General features: G+C 33.9%; 1 protein-coding gene across 1 annotated transcript in view; it reads left to right on the top strand.

The window, feature by feature from the left end:
* The window catches only part of NRXN3 (neurexin 3), a 2,051,432-nt gene that overhangs the window by 1,008,131 nt on the left and 1,016,339 nt on the right, over positions 1–26,962 (top strand). The window contains exon 15 of the mRNA XM_031949344.1: positions 22,437–22,556. Coding sequence (XP_031805204.1) covers positions 22,437–22,556 — 120 coding nt within the window. The remainder of the gene's footprint in view (positions 1–22,436; positions 22,557–26,962) is intronic.

The raw sequence follows: 26,962 nt of genomic DNA, 5'->3' as shown, positions 1-26,962 counted from the left end.
CAAATTATCATCATTGATACTTAAGATTATGAACCATGCAAATCAACAGTTTCAAATTGATTAGAATATTAAAACATATAGACCTAATGAAAATAAATAAAACCTTAATTTCCTATTTGAAAGTGTTTGAAATTGTATGTGAATTGTAAATAAAAACCTTTATGTAGGTATTTTTAAAAGTTTTTATGTTAAAAGTAATTGGGTACCATTGAGAATATATATATATATATGTCCATATATATATATATTTATCAGAGAATGATATGACATATATCAATAGGAAGGACTCTTCCTGAATCCTACCATACAATTTGGCATACAATTTGGTCTGATTCATGAAATTAATTATGGTGGGTTCTGACCTTCCTTTTGAGTATGGGTGATTGTTCAAAGCTGGATATGATAACTTGATGGATCAACTCCATGACAAGCCTTGTGGGTCTAATAACACTGCACTCTATTGCCATGGAGATAATTATGATAGTTACATGTTAAGTATTATAACCTCCACGCTAGGTGGGTTGAAATGGAAGATGAGATCTAAGGGAAGAAAGTCCTTGTTTATTATACATAAATGACTAGGGTAATTAGTTTAAGTGGCCAGGAGCAGAATGCGTGAAAAGTGAATTAAGCCATAAATTGATCTCTTTGGAACTATGTACCATTTTGAACAAGCCCCAGTAAGAGTTCCCAGGTGTTTCTGTGAATTTGCAAAATAAAATTACTAAGAGTATAAGGGAAAAGGAAAACTACCCTTTAATCCTTACAATGCACGTGCATGAACATACACATGCATACACATACACACACACACACACAAGAGTTTAAAAAGAGATAATTGTCATCTTGTTTTTTTCAAATTATGTGACTTACAAAATGACCTCCATAAAGGTTTTTAGATAACAAATTTGTTGGGAACCATAGAAAATGCTTCATATTTCTTTTAATAATACCAATTTATAGAACAAGAGAAAGAATAGGGAGAAAGTTTCATTACTTCTAGACAAATCCTGTATCTCCTCTTAATATTAAGTCAAAGATTAATGTATTTTACCCTCATACTTATAGAGCAAATGCACCAAGATAGGTTAAATATTATTACAGCAATCATTGGTAATATTTCCTGTCATTTTTGTGACACTAGATAAGCACCATCTTAGGGCCTTAGTTTCCTCATTTGTACAATGAGGTTGTTGGACTGCATGGCTTCTGAGGTCCCTTCTAGTTCTTGGGAACTTGATTTATGATCCTGTGATCTTAATTGTTGACTCTAGTACTTGTAATAAAAAGAGCTGTTTTTCACCTTGATATTTCTAATTCACTAAAGAAAATAAAGAGAATGTCATTGTAAAGCATGATGTCTTATAGAAAAAAATCAAGTTTTCTTTGGTATATGGCTCTCTTTAATTAGAATGGATACATGACATCAACTACATGTCTTCTCCTTTCAATATCCCACACATTAATTATCAAGTTTGGATTTTTATTTCATGTCTTTACTGACTGTTTTCCTGAGGAATTATAGACTTCCTTGTAGTTGTTCTAGAAAGACCAAAGATTTAGTGAATCATAAATGTTTTCCCATAGTATCAGACAGAAATTCTTTAAATAATAATATATAGGCATTGGTGGTCCTTGGTAGTTAGGGGAGGGGGGGGGAGAAAGTAGAGGAAGTTGACATGGTAATTATCAAGCCTAAATAATATCAGATAAAGAGACTTTTTGGATGTGGGTTTGAAGTTTTGCAGCAGCAATCTTATTTGTGTTTAAAACAACCCTGAAGAAAAAACCTAGATCTCTTTATTGTCTCCAAATCCCTTTATGTCAATGGTCACATAAGCTTGATGATTGAGTACGAGCTTCCTTGGTATCACTTTGAAAGGGACTAAGAAGTGTTCCTTAACTGGATGCTTCATGTTAAACTTTTCAATGTTCAGATTTTTTGTACGCTTTGAGTATTATACATATCTCTCACTCTTCCCCTGCCGTGAAATTCTCCTTGTCTTATTTCTCTTTGCTTAGCCAGATTCCCATTTGCTCTTGATTTTCTGTTTTGGAGTTGACTTTGTGAATGTGAAAAGCCTCTTGTTGCCCCATTGCTTGTGCTTTGCTAGATTTGGTTTTGTACTGCTCTTGCTTGGCTGATGGACACCATCTTGGCTCTTACCATACCCCAATCCATCTTTTTGTCTTTGAGTTCATTGGTCCATAATATCTTTGCTCCACTTGTGTACTACCTGTGTGCTTATCAATTGTATGACCTGGCTATGTTTGTTATGCTGATTGCTTTTCATTTTCTGTAATGTTATCCTGGTTTAATCTGCCTCTTACTAACCTCTGGTTATTGTTTTCGCTTTTTTTTTCTGTTCTTTTGCTAACAAAGTTGCGTTGACCAAAGCTGACCTGCAAGGTAGAGAAGGTTCTTGTTCCCATTACCACTTTGGACTGAAAGATACCTTGTATAATTCCTTAGTATCTTTTCTTTGGAGGTTTCCATGCAGTCACACCTCTTGGTCAACAGGAACTGTGGTGGGTGGAGATGTGTGAGTAATTTGCTTTCCAGAAAGGAAGGCAAGAAACAGAAGATTAAGAACAAGCAAACAAACAAATAAATAAATAAATTTAAAGGGGCATCAAGGGCATGGAGGAAATTGGTTTTTTGATGACAAAAGAGGTTTGACAGCATCTTATATAGTTACTTTCTATAAATAAATGGGTCAACATCTTGAAATGCTTAATGGTTCTTCAAGTAGCAGCTATCCACCATCTGGCTGCTTCTCTATAGATGAAAACCAGCCCTTATTGGAAAAGAAAGTGCTTGGGCTTTTAATTTAATGTCTATTGTCTCATAGAAGTCATTTACTCAGGCAGACCATTTAAATATGTGGACCTTTGAAAGAGAATGCATTTTCTCTTAATTCATTTGAGGGATTTCTAAAATGTATTCTGGGGGATATGAATGATGTAAAAATGTACTTAGCGATTTCTATCCCCCATTCAAGATAGAATATTTTAGATGAACTCTTTTGTTCCCTGTTTTGAAGTGTAAAGTAATAGTGCTATTGGGAAACAAAGTTATTGAATTTATCTGGATTATCATGTCTGCATGTTAGATGTCAGAAAACATCCGTGGCAGAAACTGCTTCACCATACCATTCAAAATGACACCTTCCAGAAATGGTTACTTTCATATTGGTACTTAAGTCTCTTTGACTTAAAACACTCATGCAAAGTTTCCCCTTTCCCCCTTTTATCTATTTAACTGTTGCAAATTATCTGTATGGCCATCAGTCATTCCTAATCTCAAGGAGCTTATTTTCTACAGAAGAAAACTAAACATGCACATAGAAATATAAACATGTTCAAAGTAAATACAACAGAATCAACTTCTTGATGTGGTTTATGATAGGATTTACTATAATATATATATATATATATATACATATATATACATATATATACATAAACTTCAATAGGGTTGAGGAATTGATCTAAATGCTTCTGGATTTTTTGATCTCCTTCACACACAGAAAAGTAAGACACCATATTCACATAGAGAAATGGCCATTGGGATTTCTTTTTTCCTAATATGAGATACAAATTGATCAAAACATCATCCCTTCAGACAAATTTTTCTTCAAAAAGTCATTCTTTTTAATGTTGCTTCAATTAAAGAATTGCAGCCGTTAATGAATCTTTGAGTTAGACAAACTCTCTCCCACATTTTTTAAGCCACTCAACTGACTGTGATTCGAGCAAGAACTGACTATATTCTTTTTTTGTTATCATTCTCTTTTCCTGGCTCAGGGAAAGAGCATTGGAGACTGCAAATGTCTTTAGTTATTGTATTACTGATCTTGTGGAAAAGACTATTAGTTATACATCAATATCTTTATCCATACCTGTGGCAGAGTTACAGCAATTGATTATGAAAGGTAACATACATATTTTGGTATTTTCTCTGTCTACTTTTCTTTCTCTATCTCTTCTCCATTTCTTTCTTTTTCTTTTTCTTCCTCTTTCTGTCTCTTCTTATCTTTCCCTCTCTTTCTTTATCTAACATACCATTAGAAGTTATAATAGAACCATATATCTCCCATCTTGAAAGATAAGAGGGGATCATCTTCAATGATTAAATAAAAAGTGGATTATAGGTACTAGAATAATTTACCGGGCAAACCAGCAGACTTTTGAATGCATTCAGTATTGTACTTGGTTTTCCTAAACTGTTGCTTTATCTTGAGCAAAATAACATTTTTTCTAGAGATGGAGAATTTTCTGGAGGAAAGCAAAAGATAAGTTCATTGTATTTATTTAATAGAATTTTGGAGTTTGCTTTCTGAAGCATGACAGTTGAAAGTGTCAAGCAAGATAATTTTGTCCACTTAATTATAAGTTATTTGAAGCAAGGAGTTTTCATCCAAACAAAATAGTTGCTCAAGTAAATGAGAGACCTCTACTGCAGTCAACTGAAGACAGTAAGAGGTTCTGTTGTGGTTATACCAGGAAAGAAGTCTCTTACCTCAAATCTTCAGTTCTGTTGCCTTAACTCCTAGAGGCCTACTCACAAGTAATTGCCTTCTCTCCTGTGAGTTTTAAGATGTCAAAAAGTCTTTTTCTTTCCATATGAAGAGATCAAAGCCCTAAGTAGTGAGGCAATTGGAATTTTGTCCCAGGGCATTGGAATTTACAAAACACTAATAGTAGTTGTGTTCCTTTAGCACACAGAAATAGCTCTGGTCAGCACCAAGTTTCCCAGGATAATTAATTGGAACAAGAAGCCATCAGTTGGCTATGTTGAATATCACCCAAAGAGCCCCTTCATATCCTATTCTGATCCTCTTCTTTCCCCAGGCATTTTCCCCAAGCAATATTGTGCAGGGACTTCTATCTCTCACTCACTGAGTAGGGTTGCTGGATCTCTCAGCCATGAATTTTATGTATATTGGAACTTGAGATCTCTCTTTCCTCGACTTCCAGTCTTCTGCTTCAGTTTCAAGACTTCTGAGTCTTGCCATCTGTCTTTTTGGACCTTCTTTTGTATTGTTTCTACTAGTAGTGTGTGAGTTCTTTGACAGCAAGAATCAACTCCAGTTCCCCAGTTAGCCCAATGCTTGCTACACATAATAAGCACTCAATATTAAATCCTTATTTATTTACTTATTCTCCTCAAATTTCCTTCAAATAAATTTGTCTGTTAAAAAAAAGTTTGCATTTTTTTTGCACATGCTGTTAGTTCCCAGTACATTTTGTGGTGTTTGCCCTGAACCAGAATTGGTAGTTATATTTATGGAAGAGGGAAGCTTCTTTAGGATAGATGCTATTTCTTTTTTCCATCTATTTATTTATATACTCAGCACTGAAACTTCATATAATCAGTGGTAAATAAATGTGTATGTCTGAAAAAGAGAAAAAGACAGACAGAAAGACAGAGAGATAGAGAGACAGAGAAAAAGACAGAAACACGCACAGAGAGGCAATGAGCAGAGAATTTGTTAGTTTTCCCAGGAGTCTGTACATGGAGAAAAGAAGAACTTTAAAAATGAGGTTATATTTCAAGGGAGTTAACCTAAAGCTGGATCAATGAATTCAGTTGTTTATTTGGGGGGCCATAAGTTCCAAGATATGAATAATAATTATTTTCCATTATTCTGAGTATTGAATCAAGATTTCTTAACTTACGTTTATTTCTCTATTCTCTCTTATAATTCCCAGCTCCCAGTTTTCTTTTGCAGTGTGTTTGGATGAATTCTTAGGAATGTCCTACAATGTAATTTCAAAAACCTTGAAAAAACTCTGGGGATATGTGAAATTCAGGTGCTGCTTATTTTCAGAAAACCCGAGTACCTAAATTACACTTAAAATTTTTGGTCCTATTCCACTTGTCCCATTCCCCCTTAATCCTATATTAAGTTATCTGGGCTATGAGAAATGTAGTCTTTCCCACACATTTCTTCCCAATTTTTTCCCTTAAACTGTAGCCATATTTGTCAGTTGGGTTGTGTCTGAACATCTGGATTGAAGCCATATAAATAATGATGGCAATTTCTTTAAAAGTTTGACATTATTGGAGACAATAAGATAGGCTAGATTTGATTTGAGATACTTATTATAGTCCTAGATGCCTCTTCTCTAAAACTGAGAGAAACAGTCTTTTTGGGTTTTTTTTGTTTCTTTGTTTTTGTTTTCTCTTCAGATAAGTTACAGAAATATAGATAATCAGCTCAAAAGGCTCCTGACTGCTTGCAAACCCAATTTTAAGAATCGAAAGTAGTCTATGTTTCTTTCTAAGTGGCAATGTAATTTGAATATGGATTCAGACACTTATTTCTTTGGTTATATCAGTCAGAATCAAAGATAAGAAAGAAGGCCAGAAGTCAATAAGCCCTCCTATAGGCAGAGAATTTTTATGTAACTTTTCTTTTCATTGTACTCCAGATGACACCTTTTAGAGTTTTATCTGAGGCAAGGTATTTTGAGAAGGTTGAGCTTTTGAGCGTGCTTATCTTGAAGAAGAGAAGATTTGGTAGGAAGTAGGGGAGAACTATACCAAATGTCTTCCTATCTCTGAAAAGCCATGTAATAGAAGAGAGATTAGACTTACTTGTCTTATCTCTTACTTGTCCCTACTAGGTAGAACTCAAAAGAATGGGAAAGAGTTGAAGAGAAACAAATTTAGGTTTAGATTAAGGAAAAAAGTTCCTAACAATTACAACTCTCTCAAAATGAAATTGGTTGCCTTGAGTGATAGTGGATTTCTCTATCACTCTATTACCATAAGGCAAGGCTTAGATGTCTAATTTTTCTATAGGTTTTAGAAATGCTTGTTCAGGTGTGTGTTGGACTTTTCCAACTCCAGAAATTGGTAATTCCGTTTAATTGCCTCTACTGCTGATTCATCTTTGCATCTGGGACAATTTCTATTCTGTTCTGTATTCTCAAGGAGCTCATAGTTTAATACAGGAGTGGTGAAGATCCAGCCTGCAGACCATAGATGGGCTACAAAATTATTTTTTCTGGTTCTGTCAAGTCAACAATAAGCGATGATGAGCTGAAAGCTAGGTACTATGATATACCATTGCTTAAGTTTTTAAGTTGATAATTTTGTATGGCTTGTGAATGATGTTATAAATATCTAAATGGCCGTTGGCAGAACGTAAGTTTCCCAAACTTAGTCTAATGGGAGGAAAGGAGACAAGAAGCAAATTCCTATGTACAGCCAAGCTTATATTCAGGATAAGTTGAAAATAATCAACAGAGAGAAGGCAGTAGAATTAAGCAGGGGTAGGGGAAAGCTTACTATAAAAGGTGGGATTTTAGCTGGAACTTGAAGAAATCTAGGGAGCCCAGGAGCAATGATGAGCAATATTCCACGCAAAAGATTAGCCAGTAGAAATGGCCTAGAGTCAGGAGATGGAGCGTTCTTTTAGGGGAGAGAGGTTTAATTAGAAATTTTAAAAGATTGCCTTGAAGTAGTGAGATTCCAATTGAGATTATATGACATAAATTTGGTAGACTCAGCACGGTTTCATAATTTTCTAAAGGTTCATTCGATAGGACATGTGTTTGGATGAACTGGAAGAAACAAAGGCACCAGATGATGAGAGTGATTCATGGTTAAGGTTTATCAGGGCAAAAAACAGCAATACATTAATGAGAACATGGCATTCAAGAGAATAAAGTAGAGTTAAACTTGTTTACCAAAGGGACAGGAGAGTGTAACTAGAGCATAGATATCTTGGGAAAGAACCAAAAGGTCCAGATATTAAAGATTAAGGTATTCATAGCAGGAAGAGGTTGCAAGGGAGAGGGGAAGAGAGAGAGAATTTAATAAATTTGGCCAGATAAGGGAACTTCCGAGTTCACAATCATAGAAATGTCACATTTGTGAGTGATGGTAAGATCCTTGAATTTATATGTGGCTGAGATGGGGTGGAGGAACGGGATATGAGAAAGTTAAGGAATAAGAATTTAGGCTATGTGAGGGAATATCAATATGAATGTTGAAATTGTCTAGCATGAGGGCAGGAATTGAAGAGAGAATGTGAACAAACGGTGAATTCATTGATAAAAGAAGAGAAGGGTCCTGGAAGTTGCTAATGAACAGCCACCAGGATTTTGATTCAGTGACATATTTGGATTGAATGAAGTACTAAGGAGAGAAGGTGATAGTGGTAGTGGAAGAATCTATAAGTGACAATGGGAGATCGAGTATTCCAGCTTCTCTACTTTTACCAGTTTTAGGGGAATGAGTTAAAGTACAGACAGGGCCGGAAAAGGAGCCCAGAGAGGCTGTGTAATCAGGAGGGGATGGATGTCAGTGAGAGCCAGAGGAATGGAGCAATTTGAGGTATTTCAGACTGTATAGTTAGCCCCAGTCTACTCATAACACTTAAATAACTTTCCTTCCTAAATTGAGTTTTTGAAGCAAATCTGGGAAGGGCCTGGAAAGGTAAATTAGTCAACAAGTTTGAGTAAAATGTAAATGGATAGAATTTCTGCAGGCTACAAGGAGCAGATCTTCCCTTATATATGCAAATGTAGATTTCTCCCACAAATGAGAAAAGTGTGGACTGAGAACAACAAATGGGAAATGTTTTCCATGCTGAATGGGCCCAGAAGCCTCAGTAGCCAGGAGCAATCTTAAATAACTGGAAATGGTATTGAAAAAAGCTGTTTTTAACTCTCAAACGTCAAATCTTTAATTCTTGCTTTTTTAGCAGTAGAAATTGAACAGATTGTTCTGGCAGATTCTAAAGGATTTTCTTACTTCCAGAATGCCTTTTTTTTTTTTTTTAAATAAATTAATGTTACTTTTATACATAAAGACACCCACTTAAGTGTATACACTCACACCCTCTCCAAAAGACAATTCAAAAGTTATAGCCAGAAAAATCTGGACTCCAACCAAGAGTGAAAAAAGCACTATAATGTAGTATTGAGTGAAATACTTTGGAGTTAGAGGATCTGGGTTCAAATTTTAACTGTGCCACTTACTACTTGTATAGCCATGGTCAAGTCACTTAATACTCCAGCCTCAATTTCTACATCTGTGAAAAGAGCATATTAGATTTGGTCATTTTAAGAGTACTTTTCAGCTATATACCTCTTATGAGGGAAAAAAATATAGTATAACACAAAATAAGAACAGTATATGTTGGATTATAAACTGTAAACAATGTGCCTTAGTGTAGCATCTGTGTATTTTATAATTTGTGTATTTGTAAGACACATGATAAGATAGTATAAGACAAAGCAAACAATCAGTGTCCTATTGTTTTGTATTCAGATTGCCACTTTGAGGGAAAAAAAATTCAAAGTGTTTTAGAAGTATCTAATTCCAAATACTGTCCTTTGAAAGAAAGTGGTGAATGCCAATTAGTGCTACCTTTAAAGTTTGCTTGGTTTAGTGATATTATTTATCTAAAGGTCCCTCTGGATATCATCAAAAATGAAAATAATCTCTGACCCCAAGTTCCCAGTATACCAAACTACTTTTGGCAGCTCCTTACCACCTCAAAGACTCTAAAATTCATAACAAAGTCCCACCATCTATATCATGTTTCTCTATATCAGTGAAGGGGAGCTGCCTCAATAAACTTTCATAGACCTCAAGGATATATGGTAACAGCTTACAGCTGCAGAGTAATTCAATAGGACAAGCAGTGAAAAAAATATCTGTTATTCCACCAAGGTTATAAGAATTTTGTAGTAGTCATAAGATTTTTCATCACCAGATTATCAAAAATTACATGAAACGATGCTATACAACAGAATAGAAACAGTAAAAGGAGTCAGGAGGTGGGGCACTGCTTTCCTTGACCAGCCTTTCTAGTATTGATTCTCTTCCTTTCCCTAGTGGAAGAGCAAAAGCTCTTTCTTACAGGTTTGTAGGCTTGATGGATTTTGGGTTTGGGTGACTTAAATTAGAATTTTCTTCTGATACTAGTTGTGTGATACTTAGCAAATCATTTAACTTTAAAAGTTTAGAATCTGCTTATGCAAAAGTGTCTGGTGATATCGTGGCTAGAATGCTACCTCTGAAGTCAGGGTGACCTGACTTCAAATCCATCCTCAGATACATATGATCTGTGATCCCTTTCTATGCCTTGGTTTACTCATTTGAAAAATGAGAATAACAACAACCATCACAATAATAATACCTCCATCATGGGGTTGTTGGGAAGACTAAATGAGGGAATCTTTCGAAAGCATTCTGTAAATGTTAAAGCCCTATCTACATACTAGTTATTATTACAATGGATATAATCAGCTTTTCACTACTTATGGAGTTATTATGGATCAAATAACATAGATGGTTTGGTTGTTCAATAGAAATGAATGCTAGATATTGATTTAGGAAGATCTGTGTTCAAACAGTGTCTCAGATGCTTAGAGATTTATAATTTTCAGCAAGTCACTTAATCTTACAGCCTCATTTCCCAATATCTATAAAATGGATAATAGCTGGTACTTTATTTGATTGTTGTATTAAATGAGATAGTATCTATAAAAAGCTTTGAAAATCTTAGAACACTGTATAAATGATAACTATTATTAAAGTATGTAAAGTGCTTTGCAAACAGAAATTCCAAGTATTATCATTCCAAAAGTTATAGCAATTGGCAGACCTTGAGTTGGTTTTCCTCTCTAGTTATCCATGCTAATTCTCACCTTCAGCCCTCTTTCTAATTAAGCAGGTGCTTAATCAAGAAGGCAGGTCATCTCCTGGCTATGAAACAGGGTTTTTTTCCCCTCTGTAGATATTCAGAGGTACTTGATCTTTGGATGATTGCCTCAGTACAGTTGAGACTTCTTAAAAGATCTGAGCTTAAAAAGGCCAAGGTCTCCCACTGCATCCAGGTTCATCTCCACTCAGTCTGATCTATATCTTGACATTAGATGCAGATGACTTTGGAGCAGAAAATGAGGCAGGTGATTTTGCACAGCCCTCCCTCATTTAAAGCCAATCATGTTATAGCATCACCTCCCTAATGTCATTGACACCTTTGAAGACAAGAACGATCTATAGAAGAATGAAAGGCTCCACCTAGTCTTCATTGACCCTTTGTACTGTTTTATTTTATTTTTATTTTTATTTAATAACCTTTTATTTACAGGTTATATGTATGGGTAACTTTACAGCATTAACAATTGCCAAACCTCTTGTTCCAATTTTTCACCTATTACCCCCCGCCCACTACCCCAGATGGCAGGATGACCAGTAGATGTTAAATATATTAAAATATAAATTAGATACACAATAAGTATACATGACCAAACTGTTATTTTGCTCCTTTGTACTGTTTTAAATCAGGTCTCTTGCCAACTCATAGAATCATATCATAGAATCATTACTAACATGAATTTCATTCATAGATATATCCCTCTATTCCTTTTTGACCTGAATATAAGGGATGAAAACATTTCTTCTCAATAAAACCTATGTGTTATTTGGAATAAACTACTTGGTTGTCCTGTTCTTCATTAAGATTATAATAGTTCACTTGTGTCCTGACAAGTGTTACTATGTTAATGACAAGAGGAGGTCAGTCAGAGAGTGTTGCCCTTTAATGAGCAGCAAACAGCTAGAAATGGGGAACTTTCAGAGCATAAGTAATCTTTCTCAAATCTGAATAAAGCATTTTTTATTGTTAATTAACTGTATTTTGCAGTTTGCCTAAATGCAGAAGGAGAACTACCCTTTGGCAGAAGGGATGATAGGACAAAGACTGACTATTCAGAAATGATTTAATATTTTGAGAAATTTGGGTCCATTTTCAATGATGAATAAGGGTGGAGGTCCTTTTCTGATAGATCCTAATATCCTGATACTAGAATGGATAAAAAAAAATCTGTAAACATAATAAAATATGTATTTGTTCTTATCAAGCCAAATGTCCTGGAGAGTGCTGATAACACAGGGAATACTTTATATGTTTCCCAAATTAAATGCAAGGGTGCTACCAGTGCAGTTATACTACTCATGGTTATACAGATAGACTATGCCTGCTATTAACATGTGTTTGGACAAAGCTGCCATGTTCACAAGAGTCGTGACCTTTGCATTTTTCCTCATGTGTACATCCTACCCAATTTATTTCTATCATTTTAATCCCTTTATTCATACTCCTATAAAGGTCCTGGAAAGAAATAATCCTTTGTTATTTTTAAGTTAAATAATATTTTTATTATATTTTTAATTATGATGCCCTTACAAGATAGAACCTGGATCTGTGATTTCATTGCTTTAGAGAACTCCAGCGTAAGGAGACCTCTCCTTTGCCACTGAGACTCTTCAAGAGCTGCTTACAGTAGTCAGAGGTTAATAAACTTGCTCAGAATTGGAGAGACAAGATATGCCAGAGGGGGTACATGAACTCAGGTCTTCTTTATTTCAAAATCACCTCTCTGTTTCCTATGCTACTTGTCTCTATGCCTTAAATTATTTAAATTTTCTTTTAGGAGAATCAGAATGAAATAATTATTAAAACAATTAGAAGAAGGGGCAGCTAAGTGGTGAAGTGGATAGAGCACCAGCTCTGCAGTCAGGACGATCTGAGTTAAAAATGTGACCTCAGACACTTAACACTTCCTTGCTGTGTGACCCTGGGCAAGTCACTTAATGCCAACTGCCTCAGGGAAAAAAACAATTAAGAAGAGTCAGTGAAATCAAGAAACATTTAGGTAATACAACCGAGGTAAACCTGGACTAACTGAAAGAATATTTAAATATAATTTTTATTTCAGGCTATGATCACATTTGTACTTCTGAGAAGTAGACAAGTGGTCAAAAAAGCAACTTCCAATTTCTTTTTCTAGGATTTGTCTTTTTCATCTGGTGAATCAGAGAATGAAAGTATGTTGATCATTTTCTTGCTGACTCTTCCTGGATTAACAATCTTTGTGTGAGATTTTTATGAGAGCTTAAAAAAGTTGTTATTTACAAATCAGAAGTAAATCTGCTCTTGCAGTAATAACTTAAGTAAAATGATATTTTACAAAATATACACAATTAAAAATAAAACTTCAAAGGAAAATGGAAGTCATGATGTAGCTTGTAGAGAATTAGCCTCAGTCATAAAGACCTGGGTTCAAATGTTAAATGTCATATACTGTGTAAGTGACCTTAGGCAAGTCACATAATCTTTTAATGTTCTCAGAAAGTTCTCTAAAACTAGAAGCAGCAGAGTAGGTGTCAGTCTGCATTGTTAAAACTAGTTTACTCACTTGGAGAGAGAATGCCAAGTAAAACAAAATTTTATTCTTCCCTCTAAAAAAAATCAAAGGTTAAGAAATTGCTGCAAAAAGTTTCTGCAACTTGAAATATCATGTAATTTATGCTTATTCCTCTATTTCTTTTTTAGGTTGTTTTCACTCTTTTTGTTAACCTTCTAAGAATGATTGGATTCTTAGTAATTTGTGCCCAACTTTTTTTCACCAGTCCATCCTCATTTGTGGAAAAATAGAAAGGGGCATAAAGGGCAGAATGACTAATGTATTCTCTATTTCATGATTTTTCATGATCCCCTCCAAGAAAATCAGTAGTGACCAAACTTCTCATGATTAGCTTTTATCATATTTAGTCTGTCCTTACACAGTAGAGAAAATGTCACCAGGATCATGTTGAATGCAATGGTTTTCCTCAAAAAAGAAAATAAAGAAGTTGGAATTTTTTCATTGTATGCCAACAGGCAAGGAAGAACAACATTTTAGGGACCAACTATTTGTATTGTCTTGCTGAACTTGCCAAAACCATAAAGATATTAGCATGAGCACATTTAGAGTTTATATACCAGTATTTATTTGAAAGGATAAAGGAATTGAAAAATTCTTGGAAATACTTGACATGGTCCTCAAAATTAGGCCATCTACATGTATCTGCATATATTTATACACACACACACACACACACATATATATATATACATATATACATGTACATGCATATGTATGTTCATAAGCTTATATTTGGCGTCAATGATAATTAGATGGACAGAGAGGAGCAAAGAAAATTATATTAGGAAGATGAGTTCTAAACAAAGAAATACAAGAAAGAAATGGCTTAAAACTGTTTGGAATCTTCCTGAATGCACATAATGAATAATTTCTTTGAGATGAGAATGAAAGTAGTTAGAATGGAAAACAGGTTGGACTATAGATTGAGAGGTCCCTTCTAATTCTCAAATTTTGTGATTTAGTGATAGATGTGGTTAAATAGCCAAAAATAAATTTCTAAAAGATTAAAATTTCTACATCACTGTAGTAAGGGTAGTACAAAGATTAAAATAAGCAAGAAATGAGATTTTTAAAAGGTTAGGATGAAGGCAAAACAGCACAGTGTATAGAGTTCTGGTCTTGGAATCAAGAAGACTCAACTTATGAGGTCAAAGCTGGGTTGCCCTGGACAATATATTTAACCCTGTTTGCCTTAGTTTTCTCATCTTTAAAATGAGCTGGAGAAATAAATGACAAAATGCAGGGGTCCTGCCTCTGCGGGGTCCCAGGGAGCTGAGCAGGAGGAATAGGGTCGGTGTCAAAGGAAGACAGAAGTCATGGAGTAGCTTGAGTGAGGAACTAATGGAAGTTATGCTGCTTCCTCAGGCTCCTTCAGGCTTTATTTTTATACTATATCATGACTACACAATTTTCTTGCTTACATATATTTTTTTTCTTAGGTCAACATAGTCTTCAGACATATGTCTGGCCTCTTGATCTTTATATGTTACTTTATTTGATATTTAACATTTGAGTAAATATTTCATGGTTAAATGTTAATTATTGATTATATTACGCAAAGCTAATAATGAAAGGTAAATGTTATACAAGGTTAAATGTCAGTGACTTTTGTTAGTTTACTTATGTCTTCTTTGTCAATCCTATGGATTGTTTGATCCCTCTATTTCCCTGACTTGGAACCATGTACACAGGGCATGCATTGTTTCTCAAAAAGGGTAACAGGACATTCAGAGCACTTCCACTTATACTTTAACCATCTATTGAGTCCTAAACATACTGATCTTTTCTGAGTCTAAGTTAGTAAACACCATTGTTTCCTAGACCTTTGGATTCTCTCCTATAGTGACAATGCTCTCCATGGTATTCTATTCCTGTCCTTCATTACTACAATCTCTCCTTTATCATTTGTCTCAGTGAGAGATTAGTTTTATTAGGACAGAATATGTATATGGAATCATTTCTAGTTAATTTGCCCAAATTCTCCTTGTCACCAGATTTTTTAGGGAATGTTAGTGCTGTAATCAAGCCAATTATAAGTAATATAGGAAATAGTAGTCCACTAATGAGAATCATAGAAGGAAATGTTCCTGCATGAGTGCTGTGCACATTTGATTTCAGTGCTGCGGCTTTGCCAGTCAGCTTAGAGATTGCGACTCCCAACGACAAAACAATTCAATATCTCGGCCATGAAAATCCCAAACAGCATCAGAGTTAGACACAACTGAAAAATGACTTAACAACAAACAACAATGTCAAAATCATAGTATATGACCAGATAAATTTGAATGTAATATGCTGAGATCAAGTTATGATATGGAATAAATCAGGTTTTTATCTTGACTGAAAATGGACACAAGTGAAGACTATGACTCGAACTTTTATTATGTTTAAAGTTTAAAAGTTTAACCTGTACAAAATAGTTGCCATGATTAGGGGGATAAATGAAACCAGGTACTACTGCACCGGCCAATAAAACTCGATCTTGCCAAAGAAAGAGAAATGGCATCCAAAGGAGTGACAGCGTAGAGTACAAATTCATTGGCAAAACATTATACAGAATAATCACAGGATGGTGAAAGATTATTAACAATATAGTCTCAGAAAGCAATAAAAATCAGTTAAAATGAAAATTATCCCACTGAGAACTTGGCATGAAACCTACATAAGCCAGATAATGCTGAAAGTATTTATAGATTAAATTGTAAGGAGAACAACAAATATATGTGAAATAGAATCAACTAATTTTTCTATGATTCCCTTGCTTCATCTTAACAACATCTGAACCATGACATTGGGATGTTGCAGCTTGGTTCTCAAATGTACTTATTGTGTAAGGAAATTCATATCATTTTAGCATTAGAGCTAAATTTTAAAAATTATCTAGTTCAATCTGTTCATTTTGTAGAGAAGTACATTGAGATGAAGTGAATTACAAAGGTCAATTCAAAATCTTAGTATTTGGCTAAAGATCTATGAAAGAAATTAATTATTGCCAACTATTCTAATTTATTTATAAAACACACTATAATGTGTCAGAAACATAAGAAACAGATTGGAATAATAAATTAAGATTAAAAATCATTGAAACCTAAAAATGTTACCAGTGATGTAAAAATGCTTGAAACTTTTGAAGACAATGTGTTCTTTTCCACAAATATGGGAGTATAATTGCAACTCTGAATTTATGAATCTATGGAAAGCTTCCAAATTGGAGTAATCAGACTCAAAGGTATACACAGAGCATCTTAAAATGAAAGTTATTCTCCAACAATATAAACAGATATTTCATTTTGATGAATGCTTTTTCTTTTTTTCTTATACAATGGCCCTGAAAATATGTGTAAAAGATATGCATGCTGGAGGTTAGTAAAGTATATACAATATGCATTTAATAAGTATTTGTTGCCTTTTAACTTGGAATTAAAATTTCAAAGGCATTTAGGTATTAATTTTCAATATATCTCAGGTAAGTAGAGAATTTTTAAAATGATGACAATTACAGACTTATTAACAAAAACAATACTGAGAATACAGCAATGTTGTTAACATGACTCCATTCTAGTGTCTGTATAATCATTGTTGAAGTAGTGAGGATTTGAATGAAGCTGGGCTTCTTTTTATGAAAATAAGAAAAAGCAGAAGACAGATAATTTACAGAAAACATAATATCTAATTGTATTTATTATTTGTTAATTTATAAAAAAAAGTACTTGACTTAACTGGATACAATGTAGCCTTAAAACCTCTTTTAAAGCAATGTGTTTTTCTACATCTATGCTAAAATTATATGAGTCTTTGACAGATATAATCAGAGATAACTTGGTTGAATAATCTTGCATGAATATATGCAACATAAAATGAGTCATTAAACAGGAAAACACATGTTCACTTTAAGATTTCTATGTATCATGGTGGATATTCTTTTCTGAGTCCAAACAGAACAGGTATCTCTTGTACAAAGTAAAATTTTTTACATACTTCTTTTGATATTGTGCTGATTACATCAAATTCCACTCCTTTAGATAATTTCTTCAATGAGAATATTAGTCTTCAATGAGACTGTAATTATCAGACAGGAATTCAACTAACTTTCCAAAACATATCAGATACAAAATGCATATTGTCCATATTGTAAAGTGCAGTTAGTAGGCAACCTATTCAAATTTAACCTCAGACTCTTCCTAGCTATATCAATTAACTTCTGATTGCCTCAGTTGCCTCAACTGAGATGAAGATGGAGACACCTCAAAGAACTGCTACCAGAATCAAATATGTGTAAAGTGCCTAGCATGTAATAAGCACTATATAAATGTTAACCATTATTATTTTGTAGATATGAATAAAGATGAAACTTGAGATATAGGAAAGGATGCAAGATACAGTGATTAGAAATCTTACATCAATGTCAAGATCTGAGTTCAGTTCCTGCCTCTAACATGTATTAGTCACATAATGCCCAGCAAGTCAGTTAATCTCTCAGTGCCTCTAGACAACTTTCTAGGATTATAATAATTATAATAATCTCTTAGGGTTATAATAGAAAAGCTACCTATTTGTATTAGTAAAGAGAAGGGGGAAGGGAGGAAGAAGGAGAGAGAGAAATGAATGAGAGAAGAATTAAAATTACAGATAACCAAAAGGGCAATGGTGAGGAGACACATAGGATTTAAAGAGGTAGCAAAATACCGACAGTGACATACAGACATTATCCATAATGACTGCAAAAAAGTATAAGGCAATCAGTAGCAAGAGGGAAGGAAAATGCATGGAAAGCCTAAGTGATATTATTCGTTAGTCCATAAAATATTAAAAGAATCAGAGAATGGTCATCAGCATGCTGGATAGTGTCTTTATAAAAGATTTATGGGAAGACATAGATTCAATGTAAGAAGATATAGAAAAATGAACTGTAGCAGAAGGAGGAGTATCAATACAAGTGAAATCATGGATATGTTGGTATGTTGGAAGTGCTTAATTTAATATTATATCTTGTTCAGTATATACACTTTTATTAAAATTAAACATATATTACATATTGGTTAAGAATAGTCCATCATTTAGACCAAGCATCCTTAACTTTTTGTGTATTATAAAATCTTTTAATCATCTGATGAATCCTAAGGACCCTTTTTCATAATAATGTACATAAAAGCATATAATTATATATGTAATATTGTAAAAAAGCCAATTATATAGAACAATTATTAAAACTTTTTTTAAAAGGGTTAAGAACCTTTGATTCTCGTCCATGGTATTTTTTTTACAGGTGAAGAAAAGCAAGTCTAGAGACTATAATATTTACCCAATAACAAAAAAGCTAGTCAGTGACAAAGCTGGGATTAGAACCCAGATGTCCTGTTTTATAGACAAATGGTCGTGCCATTATGAAATAATTTCTCAATAAATATTCATTCCTATTCCTTCTCTGACTTCTGTATACTCATTATATATTGTAAGGAATAGTTGGGTGTGTCCCTGACACCTATGTCCCCTCCTGCACCTTTGCGAGACAATATATAAAGATATCAAAATATCATTATTTTCTGACAAGCCTTTGATCTTTTTACACTTGCATATCTATCCATTCAAATCTCTTGTAGTGATAAGTGTAGAATAAGTGAGAATGCCTATTAAGCAAATGGCTAAAAATATTGTAAATGGATCATCTAGTTATCTGAATCAAATCATTGTTGAATCAGTTGAAGAAATCAAGGCTGGTAAAGGTGATATGTGGCATAATATCTTTCCCTTGAATATTCAGAAAATAACTTTTGGTGTTAGAATAAGAAAGTGAAGTAGAAAAGAATAGGAGTAGTTATAGTTATAGATGAATTTGGGAGCTGTTTTATTGTAGAAATAATGTTAACAGATGAAGGACCTGCACTGTGATTGACCTCAGTAAGCAATAGGGACACACTTTGGACCCAGGACTTCCTGAAGCCAAGATGAGCATGCTATCTCTAACTGGAAAATGACCCCCTTGTTTAGAATGTATCCCACAGAATATTTGTTATTCCTTCTTGGAAATGATAATTGCCTTCTGCTTACAACAGCAATGCAGCCTTCTACAGCTTTGAGACTCCATAGACTAGCCTCTCATTTGGTGTATTAAAGACACATTGTGTGTTTTTTTTAATAGTTTATTGTTCAGTTCATGGGTCCTTGACAGAGGTAAATTATTCCTTTATCTGTAGGCTTCTTCCTCCCCTTGACCTCTTTCTCCTCTTCCATACTGATCTGTTCCTCCCCAAACCCTAGAAATAGCATTTTCAGAAACTTCAGGGTTGGATCCTATTCACTTCAATTTAAAATATTCTACAATATTTGTAGTACGACACTAAATGCTGTAAGGAATCCAAAAGATATATAGCTATAGCTATATATATGGCCTCAGCTTTCCATTGTATAAAAGGGGAATAATAATGCCTGTAGTTCCTACCTTAGAGAATTGTTATGTAGATGAGAGAAAATCATATATATAAAGTATTTGGTAATAAAAAAAAGTGTGTCAGCTATTACTAATTTGGTTAGGATATGTTTTGGCAAAGTAAAAGACAGAGAGATAGAAGAATTTGTGATTTAGCATCAACAAAAAGATGAAAATTGTTTTGTTTTCCTTTAGATATCAAGGGAAAGTAGGCCATATGTTTCTGCTTCTTTTATACAATCAAATTACCAGTCCATTGTATGGGGAGACTATTTGGCTAGGGAGCCTTGTGTACTTCTCCTAAGATTTTTATCCTTTGAAAAGAGCTGACCTGATTGATATGCCATTGTTAATGAAATTTGTATCACATAATGTTCAAGTTTAGTACTTGTTGGGATATAACCATTTTCCTTTTCTCATCCCTACAAAGATGCAAGTAATTGCTGGTGAAAGCTGAAACAGCCCAGAAGCTGATTATTTTCGATTGTCATGAGCTTTTTCACTTCATATTTTAATAGCTTAGACTTATGAGGGATAGTCTGAAACATTGATCTCCCTATTTGGTAAAATATTGATAATAATAATGATATAACACGGAAGACAGCAATGATTTTGGATATAACACTTTCTTTGGAAATGTGTCATTGTTATAAAAAGCTATTATAATAAAAAAATAAAATTAAAAAAAAAGGAAATGTGTCATTGTGATCCCACCTTCTTACAACCCCGTGTTTATGTATGCTCAAAAATTTTTGAATTTGTTTCTCCCTTGCAAATATTTTTGGTGACCTGGAAAAATATCTAGACCAGTCAGTGGTCAAACTCCTTCTTAACACTATAATAAATGTCATTAATGAATGAGAATTCCCTATCAATTTTAATTTGTGGAGGGAAAAAAACACCTCCATTACCCCCCCTCCCTGCCTCCCCTCAAGCTTCTTTGTGAAGTAAAATTTGGACTTAGGGTTGTTTTTCTTTTCTTTTTTTTTTTTTTGTTTCATCCACCTGAATCTTAATTACTTTTTTTAAAAAAACAAAACTATCCCAGAAGAGATATTATTTCCCCCCCCCCCCAGTGATAGGGTGAGAAAAGCCACAACAGATAAAAGGAATATAAAATTTTGCCTAAATATAGGCTGCTTTACCATAGGACAGAATATGGGGTGTCTCCCATAGTTTTCTCTACTAGGATTTAAGAAGCCATTATTCAAATCCTTTCAATATATATTTATTAGCTTCATATATATAAGACTTCTGGGGATATGAAGATGAGAGAAGAGTAACTAAATAATAATAATATCTAGCATTGACATAGCATTTTAAAATTTGCAAAGCACTTAAAAATATCTCATTTTATCCTCACAAAAATCGTGGTAAGTAGGTACTGCTTTATTCCCATTTCACAGATGAGGAAATGGAGTTAAATATGTTGACATGATTTGTTCAGGGTTACAAAACAAGTAATGTGTCATTACAAAACAAATAAACGGAGAAGGAATTCAGATCTTCTTTTTACATTCATTTGTTTTCACAGGAATAACTTAGTTTTTACTACTTTTTACTGGATTATGTGTCATTAACTATTTAGTTAGGCATTTTATAAGAGAAATGAAGTGTTTATAAGTTACGCCCTGATTTAATAATTCTTTGATATTAGATAAAGTTAGTAGTACAGTAACTTCCTGGTTCTGGAGTTAGGAAAAATCCAAATTCAAATCTGACCTCAGAAACCCAATAGCTATGTGACCCTGGGCAAGTCTTCTAATTGCTATTTATCTCAATTTCTTGGAATAAATGGAAATAATAATAGCATCTACTGCCCAGGGTTGTTATAAGGATCAAATAAGACAACATTTGTAAAGTTCTTAGCATGGTGTAACACATAGTAGGTACTATATAGATGCTTAGTCCTTTTGTTGCTGTAATTCAGTCCTGTTAGTGACAACTGACTCCATTTGGAGTTTTCTTAGCAAAGATACTGGAGTAAATTTACCATTTCCTTCTCTGGCACATTTTACAAATGAAGAATTCAGATCTTCTCAAGACCAATTCCAGTGTCCTTCCCCTGTACTACATAGTAAATTGTCTTCTAGCAATATACAATCAACTGGGATGGTACACCCTATGTAAAGATAAATGCCATAACAGGTTGTAAGTGATAGGGTCAAAGGAGAGTTCCAGAAAAAGTGATCTGGGAACATGAAAGAAGGAAAGGATGCTTTCACCTGGGGAATAGAGGGAAACAGTTAAGAATCGGGGAGACTACATGGAGAAAATGGCACTATCCTTTTAATTTTATACTGCAACCTTTAGAAACTTTCCACCCTTAGGATACAAAAGGACTTGTAAAGTGTACTTCTAACTCTGTATTATTAAAATAGAAATTCTTACCTGAAAGGCTTGGAAAGATCATGAGGCAGTATAAGATTATCTGCCTGTCTAGTTGAATGGTAGAGATGAAGCTTTTTTTGTGAAGTCTGCCTCAATAAGAATGTTTCAGTTAACCTCCTTTTCACTTTTGTGTCATTGTCAGCACTTTGTAGCTGCGTTTGTCTTTGTTGTCCCTTGTTGAGTCTGAATTCTTGTTGCATGACCAAGAATGGAAAATTTGGGTGGTTGTGCTATTCATTGATTGGGTTGTCTTTTGGCATGAAAATAGTGAATTTGCATACTCTTGTTTTTGGATCATCATAGTTCCTAATCTTTCTTCTTCCCATCCCCTCACTTCCCCACCTTTCTCCCCCTCTCCTTTTTTGATCTCTATTACCAGGACCAAGTACCACCTGCCAGGAAGATTCATGTGCCAACCAAGGTGTCTGCATGCAGCAATGGGAAGGTTTCACTTGTGACTGTTCCATGACCTCCTACTCTGGGAATCAATGCAATGACCGTGAGTAAAAATCCTTTTGTGCTTAGGGGTTTTGAAAGGGGTAGGAAGCCTAGAAAAAGACTTAAGGGGGATGGAACATTATAAAAGTGATTGCATTCTCTTCACTTAAAGCAATATGAATTTCTCTTTAAATTCTTCATTTGATACATACTTGGAAAGTAAAACAAAAATGTGAGTGTAGGTTTTTTCATTAAAGAAATTAATATAATTCAATTGTATTTTTTCCTTTCTACTTTTCTTCTTGCTTATCTCAGTGATGCTTTTTTCAATGTGATTTTCATGATCAAGGAATACCTTTTTTGTGAGTCTCCTATCTTTCAGTTCATTTTTTTCTTTTGAAGTTTGGGTTTCTATAAAACTAAACAATTTAGGTACTTTTAAAAAAAAGTGCTGGTGTCATTGCTTCAATATTGTATTGTGTGAGATTTTTAATTTTTCTATATAAGTTGTAAAGAAGATAACTGAAGGATGCTCCCATTTTCAAGGAAGGACAAGAGATCCAGAAATCCTGTCACTTCAACAAATGATGAAGTTTTTAGTTCTCTTTCCTGGTTTGTTCAGAGAGGATTGTATATTATCCCTGTGTATAAATTTGTGTAGCTGTGTGTATATTAGTAATGAAAATGTTAATTTTCCCTATAGTTTGTACCAAAGGATAGACAGTAATCTTATTTCCTAATGAGATTTTTATTTAAATTATTTTTCTTCTGTTGCTGAATTCAAAACTCTAAACAAGTATCAGCTAATGAAAATAGGTGCCATTATGGTAGAAATGATTAAAAACACCACAAATGCTAGATATATTGATAGTAGATAGATATATCTTTCTATATCTATATTGATATCATCTATGCAAGGTATAGATTGATAGGTAATAGAAAAAGTAAGGAAGAAAAAAAGAAAGATTAAAATTTAAATCTGTACCAAGATTTTTGGAATATTGGAATACTACATAGGTCTATCTATCTATCCAGCCACATCCACATATCCATACTAACCCACTCCCCCAATGCATACAGACAGAGAAAGAGAGAGAGAGAGAGAGAGAGAGAGAGAGAGAGAGAGAGAGAGAGAGAGAGAGAGAGAGAAATAGTCCTATAAGTACTATTAAGATCCTTAGGTCATCTTCCTTACTTTACCAGTCTAGGTAAGGAAAATTACCTTCTAATATTTCTAAATATTTACCATGAAGAATTTAGGATAAAAAACAGAACTATACCTGCTGGACTTTAGTCACCATTTGATTTCAAAGACACATGGGTTCTCTTTATATCCAAAACAAATTATAGCACATCTTGAGTTTATTTATAAATTCATGTTCTATATGAACAAAGGCTAAAGCTTCCACAGTAATCCAGTGCTTTATTCAGAAAACACCCAGGCATTAATTATATACCTGTTTATCTCTCCCTAGTGTCTTATTACTTCAATATTGTATCATGTGAGATTTTCAGTTCTTCTATATTTATCTTCTTTGCCCAGTTTTTCTCTGCTGACTTTCTCTGTTCTTCCTCTCAGTCTCTCCTGATATACTAAGGAGAAACAATTGATGAAGTGGGAAATACAGAGAAAATGACCTTGAAACATACTATTCTGTAGCTCAGTGCATAGGATTTTCTGTCTGCTATGTTTATAAGGTCCCCTACTGAGTCTGATAACCATTTTACTAAGGCACACAGGTATCAGGTCTTCATTTTCTCTTATGTGACTTGAAGGTTGCTTTGAACTTTGATTGTGGAGGTTGAAGAAACTCCCCAGAATTTGAGAGGAACACTTTGCTCACTCTTAACAATTTTGTGTTCTTTTGTTGAATTCAGCACTAAAATTATATTTCACAAAGATGTACTTTTGTTAATAGTTAAGAGGTGGTGATAGGCCTATGTTGGTATACATACACACACACACACATATATGTGTGTATATATATATATATATATATATATATATATATATACACACATATATATGTATGTATATATATATGTGTGTGTATCTTAATATATATATGCATATGTATATAAATGTATTTATAAATGTAATACAGAAAAAGCAGAAAGGTAAGTTATTCCAATGATGGCAAAGAGATAATTCTGTGAAAACTGATCTTTAAAAGGTAAGTGAACTTTTTATTCATCTAAAAATGCCTTCCTGTAATGATGATAACTTTTCCTAGCGCTGGGCATTTATTGCTTGCCTAAGAATGTCCTTTAGTCATTTTCTGTTTCCTTGGGTTTATTCCTACAACTGCTAAGAGCAGATTTTATTAGTAACCATGAACCTTATGGCTTGGCTACAGCATGAGCTGACCTAGACAAATTCACCAACAGAAAATGAAAAAGTGAAGCTGAGGATAGGGAGAAAATTGGATTGCATGACTGGTATTTACTTCTCATTACACAGAAATTTCCTTATGATATCTGTGTTCAAGGACATTGAGTTTTGCTTCCTTTGTGGAAGTGATTAAACACAATTTTCCTGGAGCTCCCACAGCTTGTCATTTATAATGTTAGAACTTACTTGCTTGTTGGTTTAACCTCCTCAAGGAAGAATGGCTTTAAAAAACCAGGCAGGACAATCTAAGAGTAGAATTTCAAAGAGATGTGTTTTAATGGTGTGGTATAATGTATATAGAGAATTTTGATATGTAAGTTATGACTGGAAAGGAAGAGAACTGTGTTTTTTCCTCTCAAATGCATTGGAACTTCTTTACCCAGATAAGTGTTATCCTTCAGAGTGTTTGTCTTGGCAGACTTTTCACTTATTCCACTAATGTTGCTATTGCTCAAAACGTATTTTTAACTCCTATTTTGGAATTGCCTTTCATATAGTTTTTAAGTCTCACTAGAAAATCAATTCCATTTCCTTATATATAGGCATACCTCACAGACTATTGTTTTCTATAGCTATTTAACTCATTAAGAGTTGTAATTTTCTGGTGTCACATATACAAATGTGCAGAATATGTAAGCGGTATTGGATCTTCTGCCTGCTGTGACATTTACATACTCATTCTCAATAAACCTTTGGTAGCATAGCCTGAACTAGCATTTGCCAAACTCTTGTAGCCTTCAATATCACCAAAAGCATAGAAAGAGGAAGAAAATGAGTGCAGAAGGAAGTGGAAAAAGAAGAGGCAGAAGGGGAAGAAAGGAGAAGAAAAAGATGTCAGGCAATAACCAGTTGTTACTGTTTTCTCTGTTGAATTAAATGACAGCAATGATTCAATGGAAGGTGGTGATTTTTCCTGAATATAGGTATGATAGAAATTGTTTGAGGTTTAGTAAGGAGTTATAGAGGTATGTCTTATGAGATTTTCTATCTGGAGGCCTTTGTGTACCAAAAGGAATAAATATGGAGCATTTGAACTAATAAAAAATTTCTCAAACACTGAATACTTCTTCAGAACAAAGGATTCTATCCTCATAAAGGCTAATAAAATTTAAGAGAAACATTTATTAATTTTATAATTATTTTCTAGAATTGAAATTTACTTTATAAGGCAACCCTTCCTTTAATATTTTTAAAAACCAAATAATCTGGAGAAGGGGAAATAACTTATTGTTCCTTTTGTATTATTCAAGCAGGTGATCATCATTTTAAAAAATAGCAATTTTTTCTTATACTATTGATTCAAATCACTCATATTATTTTGGATCTTCTTTTTCTCAGTGCTAAATTAAATTGATGTTTGTCTTGAAGGTTTTTGAAGTTTGGCCTGGTACTGTCTTTCCCCAAAATATAACCAGAAATCTCTTCTTGTTAAGTATGAAAAGAAGTTTACTTTTCATTTTGTAATTTTCTTTGAATTGATGTAACAATAGAATTCAGTGTAACTGTGAGTGCTTTTTAAGCAGGAAAATGACTCAGTTTTTGGAAAAGTAAATCAAGATATACAAAAGGAATGATGCATTAGTGGGGTGTTTGGGGTAAAATAGGGCAAAGAAAAATGCCTTATGTGTTCTTAAACTAGGCATGCAAAGTTCCTACCTAATATTTTATTTATATAGTTTCAATGGGTGATTATTATGCTAAAAAGACTGGATGGAAAAATGCTAATTGTTTTAAAAAGACAAGTGTTCTTGATAGATCTATATATGCAGAAGCAATGGGTGGCAGATGGATAGGGTACAGGCCTGGCATCAGGAATATCTGAAAGATCCTGTCTGTGTGACCCTGGAATGTTGCATAATCTCAGTTTTCCCAACTATAATGGGACTAATAATAGCACCTCCCTTGAAGGACTTTTGTGAGACTTAAGTGGCATAATATTTGTAAAAAAATGTCAGCAAAGGGCCTGGTACTTAGTTGGTGCTATATAAATTCATATTTCCATTCTCTTCTCTCTCATAACCAACCTCTGCCAATCATTTACGTTTTTGTGCCTAGTATCATAAAAGAGTTTGGAT

The sequence above is a fragment of the Sarcophilus harrisii genome, chromosome 2 (genome assembly GCF_902635505.1).
Source record: "Sarcophilus harrisii chromosome 2, mSarHar1.11, whole genome shotgun sequence".
Lineage (NCBI taxonomy): Eukaryota > Metazoa > Chordata > Mammalia > Dasyuromorphia > Dasyuridae > Sarcophilus > Sarcophilus harrisii.
Note: the sequence above shows the minus strand (reverse complement) of the source record. Positions and strands in the feature narration are given on the sequence as shown.